The sequence below is a fragment of the Neopsephotus bourkii genome, unplaced genomic scaffold (genome assembly GCF_033783945.1).
Source record: "Neopsephotus bourkii isolate Nb327-2 ecotype Australia unplaced genomic scaffold, CSIRO-AGI_Nbou_v1 NB_1269, whole genome shotgun sequence".
Lineage (NCBI taxonomy): Eukaryota > Metazoa > Chordata > Aves > Psittaciformes > Psittacidae > Neopsephotus > Neopsephotus bourkii.
Window position 1 is genome coordinate 251,646 of NW_026901754.1, and position 14,586 is coordinate 266,231.

The window sequence follows — 14,586 nt, forward strand, 5'->3', positions numbered from 1 at the left end:
CACCACGAGCAGGTATACTCCTGCTACAGAAGTTACACACAATTCCTCCAGGGATCCAATCCTACAAGGTACACAGCAGGGGATCACAAGGCACACAGGAACCTCAAAGACACCAAGAGATCACTTTTGGCCAACTCCAGCTAAAGAACTCCTGTCTGTAGCCAGAGGGAGGCTTTATCCCAGCTATGATTACAGCTTTCAAGAGCACCTGACTTAATCACTGTTGGCTTTCTCCTGACTGTTAGTCTTCCACGAGGCTTCCAATTTGTGGTTACCCGTTCAAGCCAGGGAGGGTATCGGTCACAAGGATATACACTAACACTGCCCTGGGGACATGACAAGAACCTGCACCGTGAGGGAACTCCTGAAGCTCAGGTCACTTCTGCACATAGCAACAAACCGAAGGAAAAGGCTCCCGTTCTGATGGGCCAACAACTGGACCTGTAGGCCTCCCTAAGTGACCCTGCACGATGATCGATGAGTAAGGCCACAGCCCCGGGCGCAAGCCGGCGCCTGTCGGAGGGGCAGCGGCAGCACAAGCGTCCCGGAGGCTCCCGAGTGCCTCGGCGGCACATCCCGGCACGGGCGACCCAGGACGGAGAGGGGAGGGGAGGAGCCCTCGCACCCCGGAGCTGGGAAGGGCGAGAGCGGGGCGAAGGCTGCAGCGGCCCCGGCTGCCGCGACCGGCAGAGCCCGGGAGAAGGGAGAAAAAGCGGCAAGGCCAGGGGCCGGCGCTGAGCGGCGCTCGAGCTTGTGGAGAGCCGCAGACGCCTCTCCCCGGGGTCGGGCTCCCCAGGACGCGCAGCACCGGGCGGGCCTCCGGCAGGAGCCAGAGGGGTAGCGAGAGGGCGAGAGACGCCCGCAAGACAGGGAGGGCCGCGGGCCGCTGGGGCTGAAGCGCCGCGAACAGAGACGGGCGCCTGCGAGCGCCGGGCAGCAGGGGCGGGGCAAGAGAGCGCGGCCGCGGCGGCCCGGAGCTGTCCAGGGCCTCCCCGCCTCCGAGCAGCCGCCGGCAGCCGTGGCCCGGGGTGGTCCGGAAGCGGAACCTGGTTCTCCTCAAGCCGGGGAAGCACCGGCACAAGAGGCCCCACCGCGCTCCCGGAGCTCACCGGCTGCTCTGCTGGAAACGGGCGTGCTCCGAGCGGCGTCAGCGCGGGCTGTGCCCACCAGGCCGCCCTCGCCCCCAAGCCCCGCCCCGGGTATGTTCGTCATCACCAGGGCCCGCTTCTGATACGCCACCAAGGCCTCGCCCCGCGCCGCCAGACCCCGCCCCCTAACACTCCCAATCAGCTGCAGGCCGCGCCCGCCCTCCCCGCCACGTGGTGTGGGTTGGCCCCCGCAGGCTGCCGTCGGCCTCGCGGGGGGGCTGTTCGGGTCTCCGGTCTTAGGTCCCGATTCCGGTCCTGATCCCGGTCCCCTCCCCGTCCCTGACCCCGTCCCCGACCCCGTCCCCGCCGATGGCGGAGTTCGTGCAGCGGAAGGCCCAGCGCCTGGCGCGGGCGGACGCCAGCAGGAAGGGCGGCCTGGACGAGCGCGCCGCCGCCATCGTGCAGCTGCTCAACGGGCGGTCGCGGTTCTGCACCACCAGCTCCTGCTCGGGCCGCCTGGTCCTGGCGCAGGGCAGAGCCGCGGTGAGCCCGGGGGTCCCTCGTCGGGGCGTGCACACGGGCGGGTCTGCAGCACTGGGCACGCTGACAGCCGGATGTGTGACACCGGCGGTGTTTGCTCCGAAGGGGCCGGTCTGCGCTGCGCAGGAGCCGGGCGCAGCTCCCCGCGGGTCAGCTCAGTGGCTTCTCCCCATCCCCAGGACGCGCAGAGCTGCGGGATCCAGAAGACGAACTGCGCGTGGCTGCTGGTGACACACGAGACGTGCGCGAAGGACGATGTGGTGAGAGGACACGCGGTTGTGTTTATTCAGTGATGCTCGCGGTGCCGTGGAAAACACGTGGGGAAAGAATCCAAGTCATGTGAAATAGGAGCTTACTGCTGTTCCTGAGGTGAACTTGCACTGTCACCTCAAAATAAGGCTTTCTCCAGCCACTCCAGTACTCAAAACCTGCTTTGAACGGAACGCTTTTAAACGCAACACCAAATTGTTGGCATAGTTACAAATGCAGCTAATAGGATACTTTGATACTTTCTTACTGTCTGGAGCCACATGATTTCCCCATCACCCGCTCAACAAGAAATCCGGGGTTACTGTAGCTCCTGTAGCAGGAGACTGCCTTTCCAAAAACAGTTCTAATCCAGTGAGTCTTGTTTTTCCAAGCCCTTATTCAGAGTAAGCAGGAATAACGCTTTTCTAAGCATGTTCTTCCTTCCTTGGAGGATTACTGTCAGTATAACACTGTACTTTTCACTTCTGATCTTTTTACCTGATCTTTGTTTTCCCTCCTTTCTGGATTGCCAGCAAGGTATCAACAGCAGACTAGGTTTGATTTGAAAGCCTTCCTATCCTGAAGTAAAACAAGCTTAATTTTTGTAGCATGCTTGCTTGGGCTTTGGGCAGTGCTGACAGTGCAGACCATACTGGGCTAAATGTATTTATTCCCTGTTAATACCCAGGTAAATCACTGTATGGAGCCGGGTGTTTGCCTGGCAAGAGTTCTGTTTCAGGCAGCATCTGGGATGAATCTTACTCAAGCAGCATTCCTGCAGGACAGAGGCAGGATAGTGTGCCCTTTGTCCCATTCTCCAGCAGTTTGAACCTCCAGGAATTGCAATATCTCTTTCAGAATGGGTCAGTTGTGATTAACAAATATTTAGTGTTGTCCTCTTTAACTGTCTATAAGTGAGGGACATTTGCTTTGCTGTTCTGCTCAGCAGTTCCAGAAGAACCAAGTTCCTTTGTTTCCATTAAAGGTAGATGTGCACAGGTGAGCATGCCAGGGAGCATGCTCATTGTGTATGGAATAACTAACTCCTTCAAGCCATCAAAACTGACTTGAATTTAAGCCTGCCTGCATCCTGGCCTGCTGTGTTGATAGCCTTTAAGTTACAGACACCTGAAACTACAGTAACAGTGACTCTTACACTGCATCTTAGATTTAGTAACTTGAAATTTTCCCCCCTCCAAAAAAAAAAAATAATGTATCTATACATATATATATAGTGGGGCTTTTTAGTGTACTTTCAGAATGATCCTGTCTCTGCAAACATCTCTGAGCTTTGTCCCAAAAAGCAGCAGTTACAAGGTCTCTCAATGCAGAGCTCACCTTGCCGTATGCATGCATTCTCACACGTGCACAGAGAAATCTGCTCTGTGTATTTGCTTTCATCAGTGTTTCTTGTAGCAGAGCAGAGCTTGGTGAAATAGCCCTCAGCAGAGCTCAGGCTGGGGAGGACACAGTCAGTTACTGCTCACTTATAACAAGAAGCACTCTGGGTTTTCCTGTCCCCCTTAGCAGGTAAAGAGGATTTTTCATAGAAGCATAGAATAGTGTTGGAAGGGACCTTAAGATCATCCAGTTCCAAGCCCCCTCCTATGGGCAGGGACACCTCACATTTTTGTTTTTGATGCATGCATTGCAAGTGTAAGAACAATGTCTTTGATTACTTTTGAAGCTACGCAGTAGCATCATTTACTTTTCATGTCTAGTAAATCTTTGCTAGTACAGTGTTTAGGAAGTGAGAAGGGAAGTCAGGATGCTGTGTGCTGTGCATTGTGCTTTTTGGCTGTCAGCTCATTTGATCTCACTGCCCATATTAACAATATGAACATGGGATATTTGCTTGGGATTTTTTTTATCCCTTTATCCTCGCACTGCGTGGAAAGAGCCTCACACTTGGAGAGGTACTTCTGTGAGGTAATTGCTTTCAGTGGTTCCCTGTTGAATTTTGTTTGCAGGAGACTAATGGTTTAGACACAATGAGGTAATAAAAAACCTTTACAAAAATACTGATGAGCCTTTTGAGGAAGCAAGTGCTGTACAGCAGCAGCTCAGGGCAGTGCCGCACGCAGGGATCTCGGTCAGTGTGGTATAGTTGTGTTCTCGCTGAAAAGCTGTCCCTGGAGTATCTGCTGAATTACTCCAGAGACAGAAACCCTGCAGAGCGCCCTCAGCCCATCACAACACTGCTCACAGCTCACAGTGTGCCCTCTGGTACACGTGTGTCTCGGGGACAAGCCTCTGAGCGGGCTGCAGCCGCGGCGGAGGGCGGTGGTGCTCAGGGGCTGGAACTGAGTTCTCGGACATGGGGAAAAAGGGACCACGGAACACGCGGGCCGGGATCGCGGTGCCCGTGGCAGGTCCCTGCCATGCTGGGCACCGTCACCGCTGCCTGTGCCCGTGTCCTGCTGCCTTGTGCCATGGGGAGGCACCGCACGGCCCCTGCGAGCCCGGCTCTGCGGGAGCCACGGTCGGAACGCGCTCCTCCGTGGAGCCTCGCTTCCAGGCGCGGGCAGGCGCTGCGGGGGCTGGCTCAGGTACCCCTGCACGGCACTCATCATGGGACGTGGATTGTTCCTGGTGCCCGTCGGCTCCAGCACGGCTGCGATTACTGGGGCATCTTTTAAATCTGGCACACAAATGACAAACTTGGCCATTCAGAGACCTGCTTTCCACTTAAAAAGGGAGAACATTTACGGAGGAGATGCTGCCTAAAAACCTTTAAATACTTTTCCATGTTTAAAGGAGAGAGTGTTAGTGGTTTTATGCCATCTTGTCTTAAAAAAACACATGCATTTGATTATATTTCCTGAGGATTTGATTGCATGTTTTCATTTTACAAGAGAGATGAGAGAGGCTATTCAAAACAGCAAAGTATGAGAAAACCGAAATGAGAAGCTGGAATTCCTCAGATTAACTTAGCAAATGTTTCAGTGCTGTGAATTAAGCAAGTGAAGGAAAACAAGAAGGGAGGGGGGAATAGTGCTTATGATTAAAGAATCATACGATGAAATAAGTAATATAACTCCCTTAAAGTGACCTTTCTGAGGGGAAGTAAGGAATATCAGCCTTAAGATTTCTCTGCATAAAGATGGCATAGAGCAGTAGAGAAATTGTGATAGTAACCTGTGTGGGATGTCTCCCAGCTGCCTGCACACTCTCAAACCCAGGCAGAATTGCCACTAGCAGGGAAGTGTTCCCCGGAGCTGAGGGCTCTGAAGGGGATCACTTCACTATTACAATTGTGAAGTTACTTCCTTCATTTGTTTCCTTGTCTGGTAAGTTCTGCCTCTAATTTCAACCTGTCATTCATTCTTTATCCTTGTGACTCTTACAGAGCAGGCTGTGGATTGGTGTTTAAACTAGGAATAAAATGTGATCAAGCATGTTACGCCATGAGTTTAATCTGCTGACCCCCAGGAAGCTTTCTGAAGCCAAGGAATGTACCAGAAACTCAATGTCTCTGAGTTTAAAGAACAGTTTAAAAAAGTAATCTGTAAAAGCCCACAGTAACCCCTGCTCAGGTTTCCTGTGGTTGCAGTAAGGCTCTGCTCTTCCCATGCTGGACTGACTAAATCCATTGGTTTGAATGTACAAAGAAATAAACAGGGAAACACACTTTTCCAAGTTTTTAAATCCATTTGTTTGAATGTACAAAGAAATAAACAGGGAAGCACACTTTTCCAAGTTTTTAGAGTCTATCTTGTGATAAATCTATCAACCTGATCAGTTTAGCAAAGAGCATCCTGGAAATCCATGACATTTCTGTGTATTACAAGCAGTGAGAAACCAAAAGTAACTGAACAAACCTGGTCTCTTGGACTTGTCTGCTGCATTTTCAGTGCTTGTTTCACACACTGACTAGCTGTTATTTTCTTCTTTGCTCTGTTGTAACAGCACACACTTGCAGTGTTAATATAAATGTTTTGGTGTCTTTTCCAGATGACAGCCCTAGAAAAAGCCACTGGTGACGTTGTGCTCAAGTTTGAACCATTTGTTCTTCACGTGCTGTGTCAAGAGCTGCAAGATGCTCAGCTTCTGGTAAAACTACATCAATAAGAACCTTGCACTGTTGTTCTGTGCTATTCCTGGCTGTTAATGTAAAAGTATTTGCTCCTGAATAAGCTTCAGCACTCGCGAGTAGTCCCAGATGTGCTGTATGTTTCATAACTAGGGTAGGAAAAGCAAGCTAATGAAGAAAACAGCTTTAAACTTAGCAGAGATTTTTCTGGACTTTTAGAAAACAAAATTACTCCAAAATTTTCCCCAGTGAGCCTGGGTTGCTTTGGCTGACTGAAAGTGATGGGCTTCTACATGCATTTTGGCTCCAGTGTTTCAACTAACTGAGCAGTACCTTTGCCTTCTGCTCCCCCAGAATGACTCTGGAGGGTGATGCTTGATAGGTTTGTTCCTTCATTAACGTAGAAGGAAGCTGATTAGCTTCTTTTACAGTGCTGCTGCACTTCTAGCTATAAAAGCATTGCACCAGTGTCTGTGTGGTTCCCAGCTCTTCATGTGCTGAGTCCCGAGAGACGTTCGTGTGCCGTCTGCACTGATGGATTAAGATCAGAGACTCAGGAGTGATTGTGGTTCTTGGAGGACCAGCCACAATTTGTGTGGGTTTGATCTTAAAAACATGTCAGGGTAACTGTTACTGCACTCACGGGGAGATGGCATTGAATAAGGGGTTTTGCAATGCTGAGATAGCAAGTTGCATTGCAACCCATCGTAATTATTTCTTGCTGTGAAAGTGTGCAAGACCTGTTTAAAGCATTTATTTGTTCTGCAGCATTCAGTGGCTGTCAACTCGGGGTTCAGGAACTCTGGTATTACAGTTGGCAGAGGAGGAAAAATCATGATGGTAAGGACTTTTCTACTTCCCTGTAAGGAATGTAACCAAATCATATCATTATTGTTAACCTGGATTTATACAAGGCAAGATGTGAACCGGGCAGTGGCAGACAGCTGTCACAGGGTGTGCTGTAGCAAAGAAATACCTTTCTGCTTTGGTTGAGAGCAAACTAACCACTCCTATGAATAAGTGGGCTCTTTCCTGTAATGAACTCCCCATATTATTTAAATGACCTTCATAAAATAAAACCCTTTACTCTACATAACTCCTTCTCTGTGTGTGTTTAGGCCGTCCGGAGCACTCACTGCTTGGAAGTTCCCTTGAGCCACAAGGGGAAATTGATGGTCTCTGAGGAATACATGGAATTTCTGATAGACATTGCTAATCGGAAGATGGAAGAAAACACCCGGAGGATTGACAGGTTTGTGAGATTACACCTGTCCTGTCTGTCTGGTGTGAAAAGACAAAACCAACCACCAAACCAGACAGCTTCCCAAAGTCTCAAATACAATGTCCGTAGATTTTCTGAGCTCCGACTAAACCACTTAAGCAAAAAGGCACAAACCACATGTGTTTGCAGACTGTTTGTTACTGACCAGTAGTAGTTTAAGTTACTTTGTCTAATGATAACAGCTCTGTTAACAGTAACTGGTTCAGAAGCACTCAGATTGTAACACACACTTTAATCCACCCAACTCTCTGTATAGTTTCCAAATTGGTGATTCAGGAAGGTGGTGGAAGGTTACAGGCGCTTTGGCTCTTTGCATTTGTCTCCAGCTGTGGAAGAGAGCAAGCTGAAGAGCCAAAGAGCATGAGGACCCAAAAGAGAGACACCTACGTGGACTAAGAGCAGCTTCTTTTTGTATGGCCTTGATACCCAATTAAACAAGTGTTTCATTGTGTATAGGTTTGAGATCTCTCTAGTTGTTAAAGGAATTGCTAATAGTAGCAGTCCGTCTGATCATTAATGCCATCATTCATCAGACATTTATCCTGGTCCCAGTGTATGGTTTCTGTAAGACTAACAGGGACTTAACGGCACATGAGCACATCCACTGGCTGATTTCTGACACCACGTTACGAAGAGTGTCCACAAGACGTGTGCTGAGGTTCTGGTTTTTCTTCCAGTGTTGGCTGGAACATTGCAATTCAGGATTCTCTTCTCATAGCACATTTTGGTTATAGCACAGAAGCATCACTTTCTCAGGGCAGATCCTGAGCAAACCTACAAAAATAACAGCTACACAGTTGTTTGCTTCTAGATTCTACAAATGCTTGGAGTTGGCTTTGGAAGCTCCTGCCAGTGCAGACACCTCACCTGAGGAGACGGGGAAGAACCACGCCGTGTATACTCGCAGGAGAAGGAGGAAGACTATTCAGCAACAAGAAGCACACACCTCCCCAAAGGACCACAGTGAAGAACTGGAGCCTGCGGATGATGCAGAAACCAATCTTGGTATTTTTGCTGAACTCATGATATAGACTAAGGCATTTGAAAGCAAATGGCAAACTGAATAATTGTTGTAATGCTCTTTGTAAGAGATACAAACTGCTCTGTTCTAAGTAGTAACACCCTCGTGGACATTTACTGGGAAGAAAAGTAATTGTGAACAGGATTGATACCAGAGAAGCACAGAGAACAAAACCTTAGAGTGTTGTGGGGTTTGTAATAGCACTGTTGAACTCTTACTCTGTCGGTTATCACAGAAATAACCGGTTTGCTGCCACCTTTGGCCATGTTCTCTGTGGAAGCATTTCACTTCCAAGTCCTGGGTTTAGGTCATCTGGCAGAGCAGAGAAACTCTGAAAACTGGGTGGTTGTCCTTGAAGGCTTTTAATCCCTGCTGCAAAGCAGCATGTGCCAAGACAGGTGGCCCTCTCAGATCACACCAAGCCTCACGTCAGTCAGCAGAAGAGCAGTACGTGCGGTGGAGGTGAGGAGAGCAGAAGCTGTGTGCTGCTCTGTGCTGGCCATGGTGGGTGCATCCAGGATCCTTCCTGAGCAGTGCAGCGGGCAGCACAGTTGATGCTATTCTCCTGTCCCTCACTGCTTCAGGCCCCAGCCCCGCTGTGCTTGTGTTCTGCTTGCCTTGGCCAGTGGCCGATGTTATTTTTCTTTGCCCCATGCACTGAGAGTTCCTGGCTTCACTTACATGGATCCTACGTGGCCAGTGCTCAGCTTCAGCTGCAGCCCTTGGGCAGAAAGTTCAGCCATGGGCTTTGGTACCACTGTGAACCACTGACATGCAGTGTTAGGTTGAAACAGTGCGGTACTCTGTGTTCCTGTATGGGACTGCTGGAAAAGGCACTTCCTACTCATCGTGTGTTTCTGGGGGGAAATGGTGCATTTGTAAACCTTAGAACAAGGAATTCTGAGCCCAGCCTTGTGTGGCAGAGTGATGGCTAACACTGCAGAGCAAGGCCCTGCCTGAAGGAAGTGGTCTCTGGTGCAGCAGTCCCCAGTTCACAGGGGGAGAGAACTGTCATTGTTTCTATTACATGAGCCCACATCCTGGGGGCATTTTAACTCCGCTGTGAAAACTTGGCACACGAGGTGCAGGCAAAGGGAAAAGTAACTGGGGGCTTCAAGCAGATTTTGGAAGATCTGTTGGGCTGCGTGTCCAGCAGCAGGCATGCCAGAAACAATAAACCTGAGCCTTTTGTGTTCTCGTCTGTGTTAGTGACTTGCAGCTTGAACAGCCCCGTGCACTTGCTTTCACCCTATTTCTGATGGCTTGAAAGGGCTCAGGACCTGGCTGGGGCATGGGAGAATGAGCAGCCAACATATTTCCATCCCTGCAAGAAGACTGCAGTTGAGCAGAAGGCAGAAGGAGCAGGCTCTGCTGTTTCCCTCCTTCACACATGTGAAAGATAGAGAGCATCTGCTCGTGAGGTGACCAAGTATGTAAGATGTTGAAATACCACAAGAAACAGTGCTGTCTTGTATATGCTGTTCCCAAACCTCTTGTATTTAGGTGGACTGACCTGTGTTTGAGTCTAACTGTCCCACAGCTTGTGCTGCAGCAGGCGGGAGCAGCCAAGGGTCCTTGGTGCACATGGCTGCCCTGCGTTACCAGAGCAGAGCCAGGGCAGGCACTTGCTTCAGGCCTTCACAACAGCAGGTTTCCATAGACCTTCCCTTCTGTTCTGAGGCACAACCAGGTTTCTTCCAACCAAAGCCCCAAGACTTCCACCAACAAACAGCAATGTCTAACCCGTTGCAGAGGGGTGAGTGGATCTCGCTGGCCACCTACCCCAGCAAAGTCCTGGTGAGCTGATGGCTGGCTGCCCCCATCCCAGTCCCCATCTATATCCTTACTGGTGGGACTCACTGACTGTCCCTGTCCCATCCCCATCCCAGCTGGTGGGGTACCACAACCCTACAGGCCCCTCTTCCTCACCCAGCAGACAGCTCCATGCAGAGGAGGCTGCTGTTGTTTTTAAAGGCAGGGGCTGGATTTCAGAGGGCTGGCTCCTGCATTTAAAGCATCCCCAGCAAGTTCTGGTCTCAGGCAGCAAACCACTGGCCATGGAAGAGTTGGCACTTGCTGTGGTGTCAAGTGAAGGGCTGGGTGGTTGATGCTGTGAGGTTCTGCTCTGTTAGACGTGACTGCAAGAGGCTGTAGATGCGGTCAGTGAATGTGAGCAGTTGCCACACTCTTGGCAATGCTCTGCTCTTCCACCACACACGGGGAAGGTAAAATTCAGCACAGAAAAAGCTGAGATGTGAAGGAGCTTCATCAGACGTCAGTCCCAGCCCAAACAGTCCATATTCCTGAACCCAGCAGCCTCTATCAGAGTTCAGACTGGGATAACACCCATGTCCATACAGTCATGAATGCACCTGTGTGAGGTGGAGAGGGATCGTGGGCACTGGTTCTGTGTAGAAACCAGGACTTTCAAGGGGCCATGTGTTGGGAGGGAAGGGTATTCAATGCAAATACTTCATTTTGGGGGGAAGCTGCTTTTTCCTTTTCCCTTTTTCTTTTTGAATGCAATCCAAGCACTACAATAACGTCCCAAACCCTTACAGTGTGTGACAGCATGTACAGGATTTGTGTCCTCTAGAAATAGGGTCTGTCAGGAACTGATATGTGATACGATCCCACATTCCTCTTAAAAATGATGCCAAATTCAGGGAGATTTTTTGACAGTGTTGACCCAGAAAGGTGACCCAAAGCACTGCACCTCATTACTTCATAGCTGCTAACTCCAATTACTGAGCACTGCTGCGGACCTCATACAGGAAAGCAAAACAAGACCCTACAACAAGAACAAGCAGCCCGTGATTCTCCATGATCAGGGAATCATGTTACTGCAGTCATTAAAATACAGAGCAGTTTTACAAGGTTCTCCTGATTTTTCACCCCCTGAAGGCCCAGCTCCTATTTCCAGCCCCTATAACTAATTCTGTTACACTTCCAACACAGCGCTTGGCCACAGAGACAGAAAAGGCTTCATGCTGTAGCCCTGGAAAGGCATCTCGGGGGTTCACAGCAGGGAAAGAAGTACAGATAAGCATCAAGATTCCTAAAACTGGCAAAGCTTTTCATTTTGTAAGTGTGTTTGGGCACAAAAGGATATTTTCAGCACAGTTTTCATACTTGCTTTTGCTGTTTGATGATCTTAAAGGTCTTTTCCAACCCAGCTGATTCTATGTTAAAATACTGGAAAGCTTAAAATCACAGTTTCATTCCCTTTGCAGTCATTCACTCTGGTGATGGATGGTCTTGCCCATCCATAACATTTACCATCATACCAGAAAGTCACTCCAGGTCCTCACTCCTCAGGTTGGAGCGCAAGCACCAGCGGCCGTGCTCCAAACAGCGTGCAGCAGCCCCGCAGCGGGACAGGCCATGGGCAGGGGCACTCAGACAAGTGTCTACATATAAACCACAGCGTGTGCCACAGGCACAAGCACTTGCTTGGAGCAGCTTCTTCCCCTGAGCCTGGAGCACTTCAATCAATTCACAAGAGCAGAGCAGTAACAGCATCAGACTGCGGTGGGAACTGCTGGAGTCAAAACCCTCCATAGGACAGGGAGAGCTCGTCAGTCCCCACCGCTGCTCCTGTGTGTGCTGCACCTCACTGTATCCCAGTCTGTGCACTTGACAACGTGAAACTGTATAAAATTGAGTCTTATTTTTATAAATACCTTTGTACTGTTAAACAAGACACGCATGGGAGTGTTAGAAGGGGTCTGGTACTTCTGGTTACTGAAAATACACAATTAGTTTGTGATATTATGTCAGTTCGATTTTACATACCGTGATATCAAGAAGAATGTTTAACTCCTGAAGCAATTGCTTCACCACCAGGAACGTGCAGCCTGTGGGAATCGTTGCCTCACACCCACTCCTCTGGTGTGGCAGCGGCTACTCAGACACCAGGGTCAGAGCATCTTCAGCTCCGCTTCAAAACTGGAGAGCAACATCCACGTTCCATGCAGAAATTACACACAAGCTTTTACTGTACTTTCTGCATGCGGTTTGTGTGTAACAGCAGAAACGGTGCTTTGGGCAACTTTATACTTGGGGGGAAAAAACAGGTCTCATTTTGTTTTCCTTTCCTGCGTGGCCCCGTGGGGAGAGGAGCGTTGCCGTCAAAACCAACTGGTTTCTTACCAGAAGGGAGCACCGTTCCCCCCTCCGGCGCGGCAGGAGCCGGGCTGTGCGGGGCTGTCATGAGGTTTCCGAAGGAGAGCGCCCGGAGGTCGCAGCCGCTCCTGCAGCGGCCGAGCCCTTCTCCCCGCCGGGCCCCACCGCTCCGCCGCGGGCTCGGGGACCTTCGCTCCGTGCCGCGGCCGCCGGGCGAGCACCCTCCGGGGGCTCCTTCGGCCGCCTCACGCCGGTGTCCGGCCCCGCCGCGGGCCGCAGCCCGGAGCTCGCCGCCCGTCCCCGGCCGGGGGTAACGGAGCCGCGGTACCGCGGCGGCTGCAGCGTGTGTGTGACAGACGGTACCGGTAACGCGCGGGCGGCTCCACACGGAGCAGGGGCGCTTGCGGGGCTCGTTTCTGCACCGGACGTGCCCGCGACGTTTCTCCGTTGAACAGGCTCAGGGGTGGCGCCGGACCCGCACACGGGAGCTCCCGGGGTTTGTAACTCACCGAGCTCCCAACAACGGGCGCGGCTGCGCCTGGCGCATCCATCCCGCTGAACCGCTGCGGTGCCCGGCGGGATGCGGAGCCCCATGGCCCGTGGCAGGGCCCAGCCGTGCCGCCGGCCCCGTGCGGCACCGGGCTCGGGAGGGGAGCATCCAGCACCACGGGGCCACCCAGCCCCGAGCACGCAGCTTCTCAGCCACCGTCCCTGGCAGCCCCACCGTTACTCGATGTCCGTCCCGGCGGCTTTCACCCACACCATCTCCGACCCGAAGCCAGTGCTTGTGACTGGTCTCACACACGGGAGCCATCTGAACTCCTGAAATACCAAACAGCTACTGGGAAAACCTGTTTTCCTTGGAATGACCACACTGATAGACATGTAAATGGATCCCTTTGCTTTCTAAGGAGTATTCCCTTAAGAAGCGATCAGTTCTGGATCCGTGTTAAACTGGCAGTACTCTTTCATAAATAAATGCTATTCATTTTATAAATAAATGCCGTTTTATAAATGAATCTTTTGTTAACACTTCAATAATCTGCTGAAGTAAATGTTTGTTCGTAACATTGCTGACAAAGCCGGAGGAATATTTACAGGTGAAAGGCACCCAGAGTTTGTGCACATCACTTTCTGTTTGCCTTACTTTGCATCCCTATTTTAGACAGCATTATCTTTGATTCCAGTGAGGCTGACCCGCGTTTTGTTTCACTGGACACACGCTCACCTCAGGAACAAATAAGAGCAGAGGACAAATAAGAGTGACAGGAGAGCAGAACACAGAAGTGTTACATAGAGCCCTGTGCAGGATCCTCTGTTCTCCCCTCACCTCGGAACGCCAGGCAACACCCAGGGACGCGCCATGTTCGGAAAATACCTGCAGGAACACCGTGGGCAGCTCTATGGGGATCAGAACTTGCCCCCAAATGTGCATTATTACAGTAGGGTTTCCCTCATTCCTATTGCTGAGATAGGAAAGGTCAAACTCAAGAATGTGCTTTCAAATCCACAGCACTCCAGGGTAACATTAAATGAACTCGTTTAATAAAACACATTCCAAGTTGTTGCTCCAGCCGAACATTATTCTTTTTGTCGTGCAATGAGTAGTTCAGGTTTCACGGGTTCACTGGAAATTTCTGAATCAGCCTCTCTTCCCATTGTATTTAAAATACGGATTTAAATAACCGCGGCACTGGATACTCCACAACACAGCCGGCAACAGGGGAGATAACACCACACCGAGGCTGCGCTGCGTTTATCTCCTGAGGCAGTGAATGGAATTTTACTGTCCTCCAAAACACACTGATCGTCCCCTTCACAGCACACAGCACATTCCACTGGGGAAGCGATGGCATCCTGTCTTATCCTCGGTTCACTAAGATAAGAGGTATTTTGATCCCAGTGCCTGCTATTATCAAAACACTGCCATGATTTCCGCAGGATTAGCTAACCAGGTGAAGCTGCACACAGTCGTCGTCCGTGTCGTGTCGTCTGTGTGGGTCCGTGTGTCGTCCCCCCCCTCCCCTTGGTTATTTTGCTCTGCGTCTGGTTTTAAACGCTTTGTCATTTGGAACAGACACATTAGGCAAAATCCCATGCTCTGACCCAGGGCAGCTGGGGCTCTCCCAGTCCCAGTGGGAAGGGATGTTGTCTCAGCCCTCCATTTCAGTGCTTTCTCCCTAGAAAACACTGTGAAAATCACAACAGACTTGCATTAGACACTGGAATAAATATTTATATATAGATT

The 14,586-nt window shown here is 50.6% G+C and overlaps 1 protein-coding gene across 2 annotated transcripts; it reads left to right on the forward strand.

The window, feature by feature from the left end:
* Window positions 1–1,403: 1,403 nt before the first annotated feature.
* TYW3 (tRNA-yW synthesizing protein 3 homolog) lies at window positions 1,404–9,414 on the forward strand. 2 transcript variants are annotated; one of them, XM_061365043.1, is made up of 6 exons: window positions 1,404–1,631; window positions 1,808–1,888; window positions 5,832–5,930; window positions 6,679–6,750; window positions 7,029–7,162; window positions 7,990–9,414. In XM_061365043.1, exons 1-6 carry the CDS (start codon window positions 1,458–1,460, stop codon window positions 8,216–8,218), a joined length of 789 nt encoding a protein of 262 aa, XP_061221027.1. In that variant the 5' UTR covers window positions 1,404–1,457; the 3' UTR covers window positions 8,219–9,414. The 2 variants fall into 2 exon arrangements, with proteins under 2 accessions (XP_061221027.1, XP_061221028.1); XM_061365044.1 differs by having other exon boundaries at window positions 8,004–9,414.
* The last annotated feature ends 5,172 nt before the right edge of the window (window positions 9,415–14,586 follow it).

Coding starts and splice junctions, on each gene's coding strand:
- TYW3 (XM_061365043.1), top strand. CDS start 1,458: ATGGCGGAGTTCGTGCAGCGGAAGGCCCAGCGCCTGGCGCGGGCGGAC. Junction 1,632..1,807: donor TGGCGCAGGGCAGAGCCGCG/GTGAGCCCGGGG, acceptor CCCCATCCCCAG/GACGCGCAGAGCTGCGGGAT. Junction 1,889..5,831: donor CGTGCGCGAAGGACGATGTG/GTGAGAGGACAC, acceptor TGTCTTTTCCAG/ATGACAGCCCTAGAAAAAGC.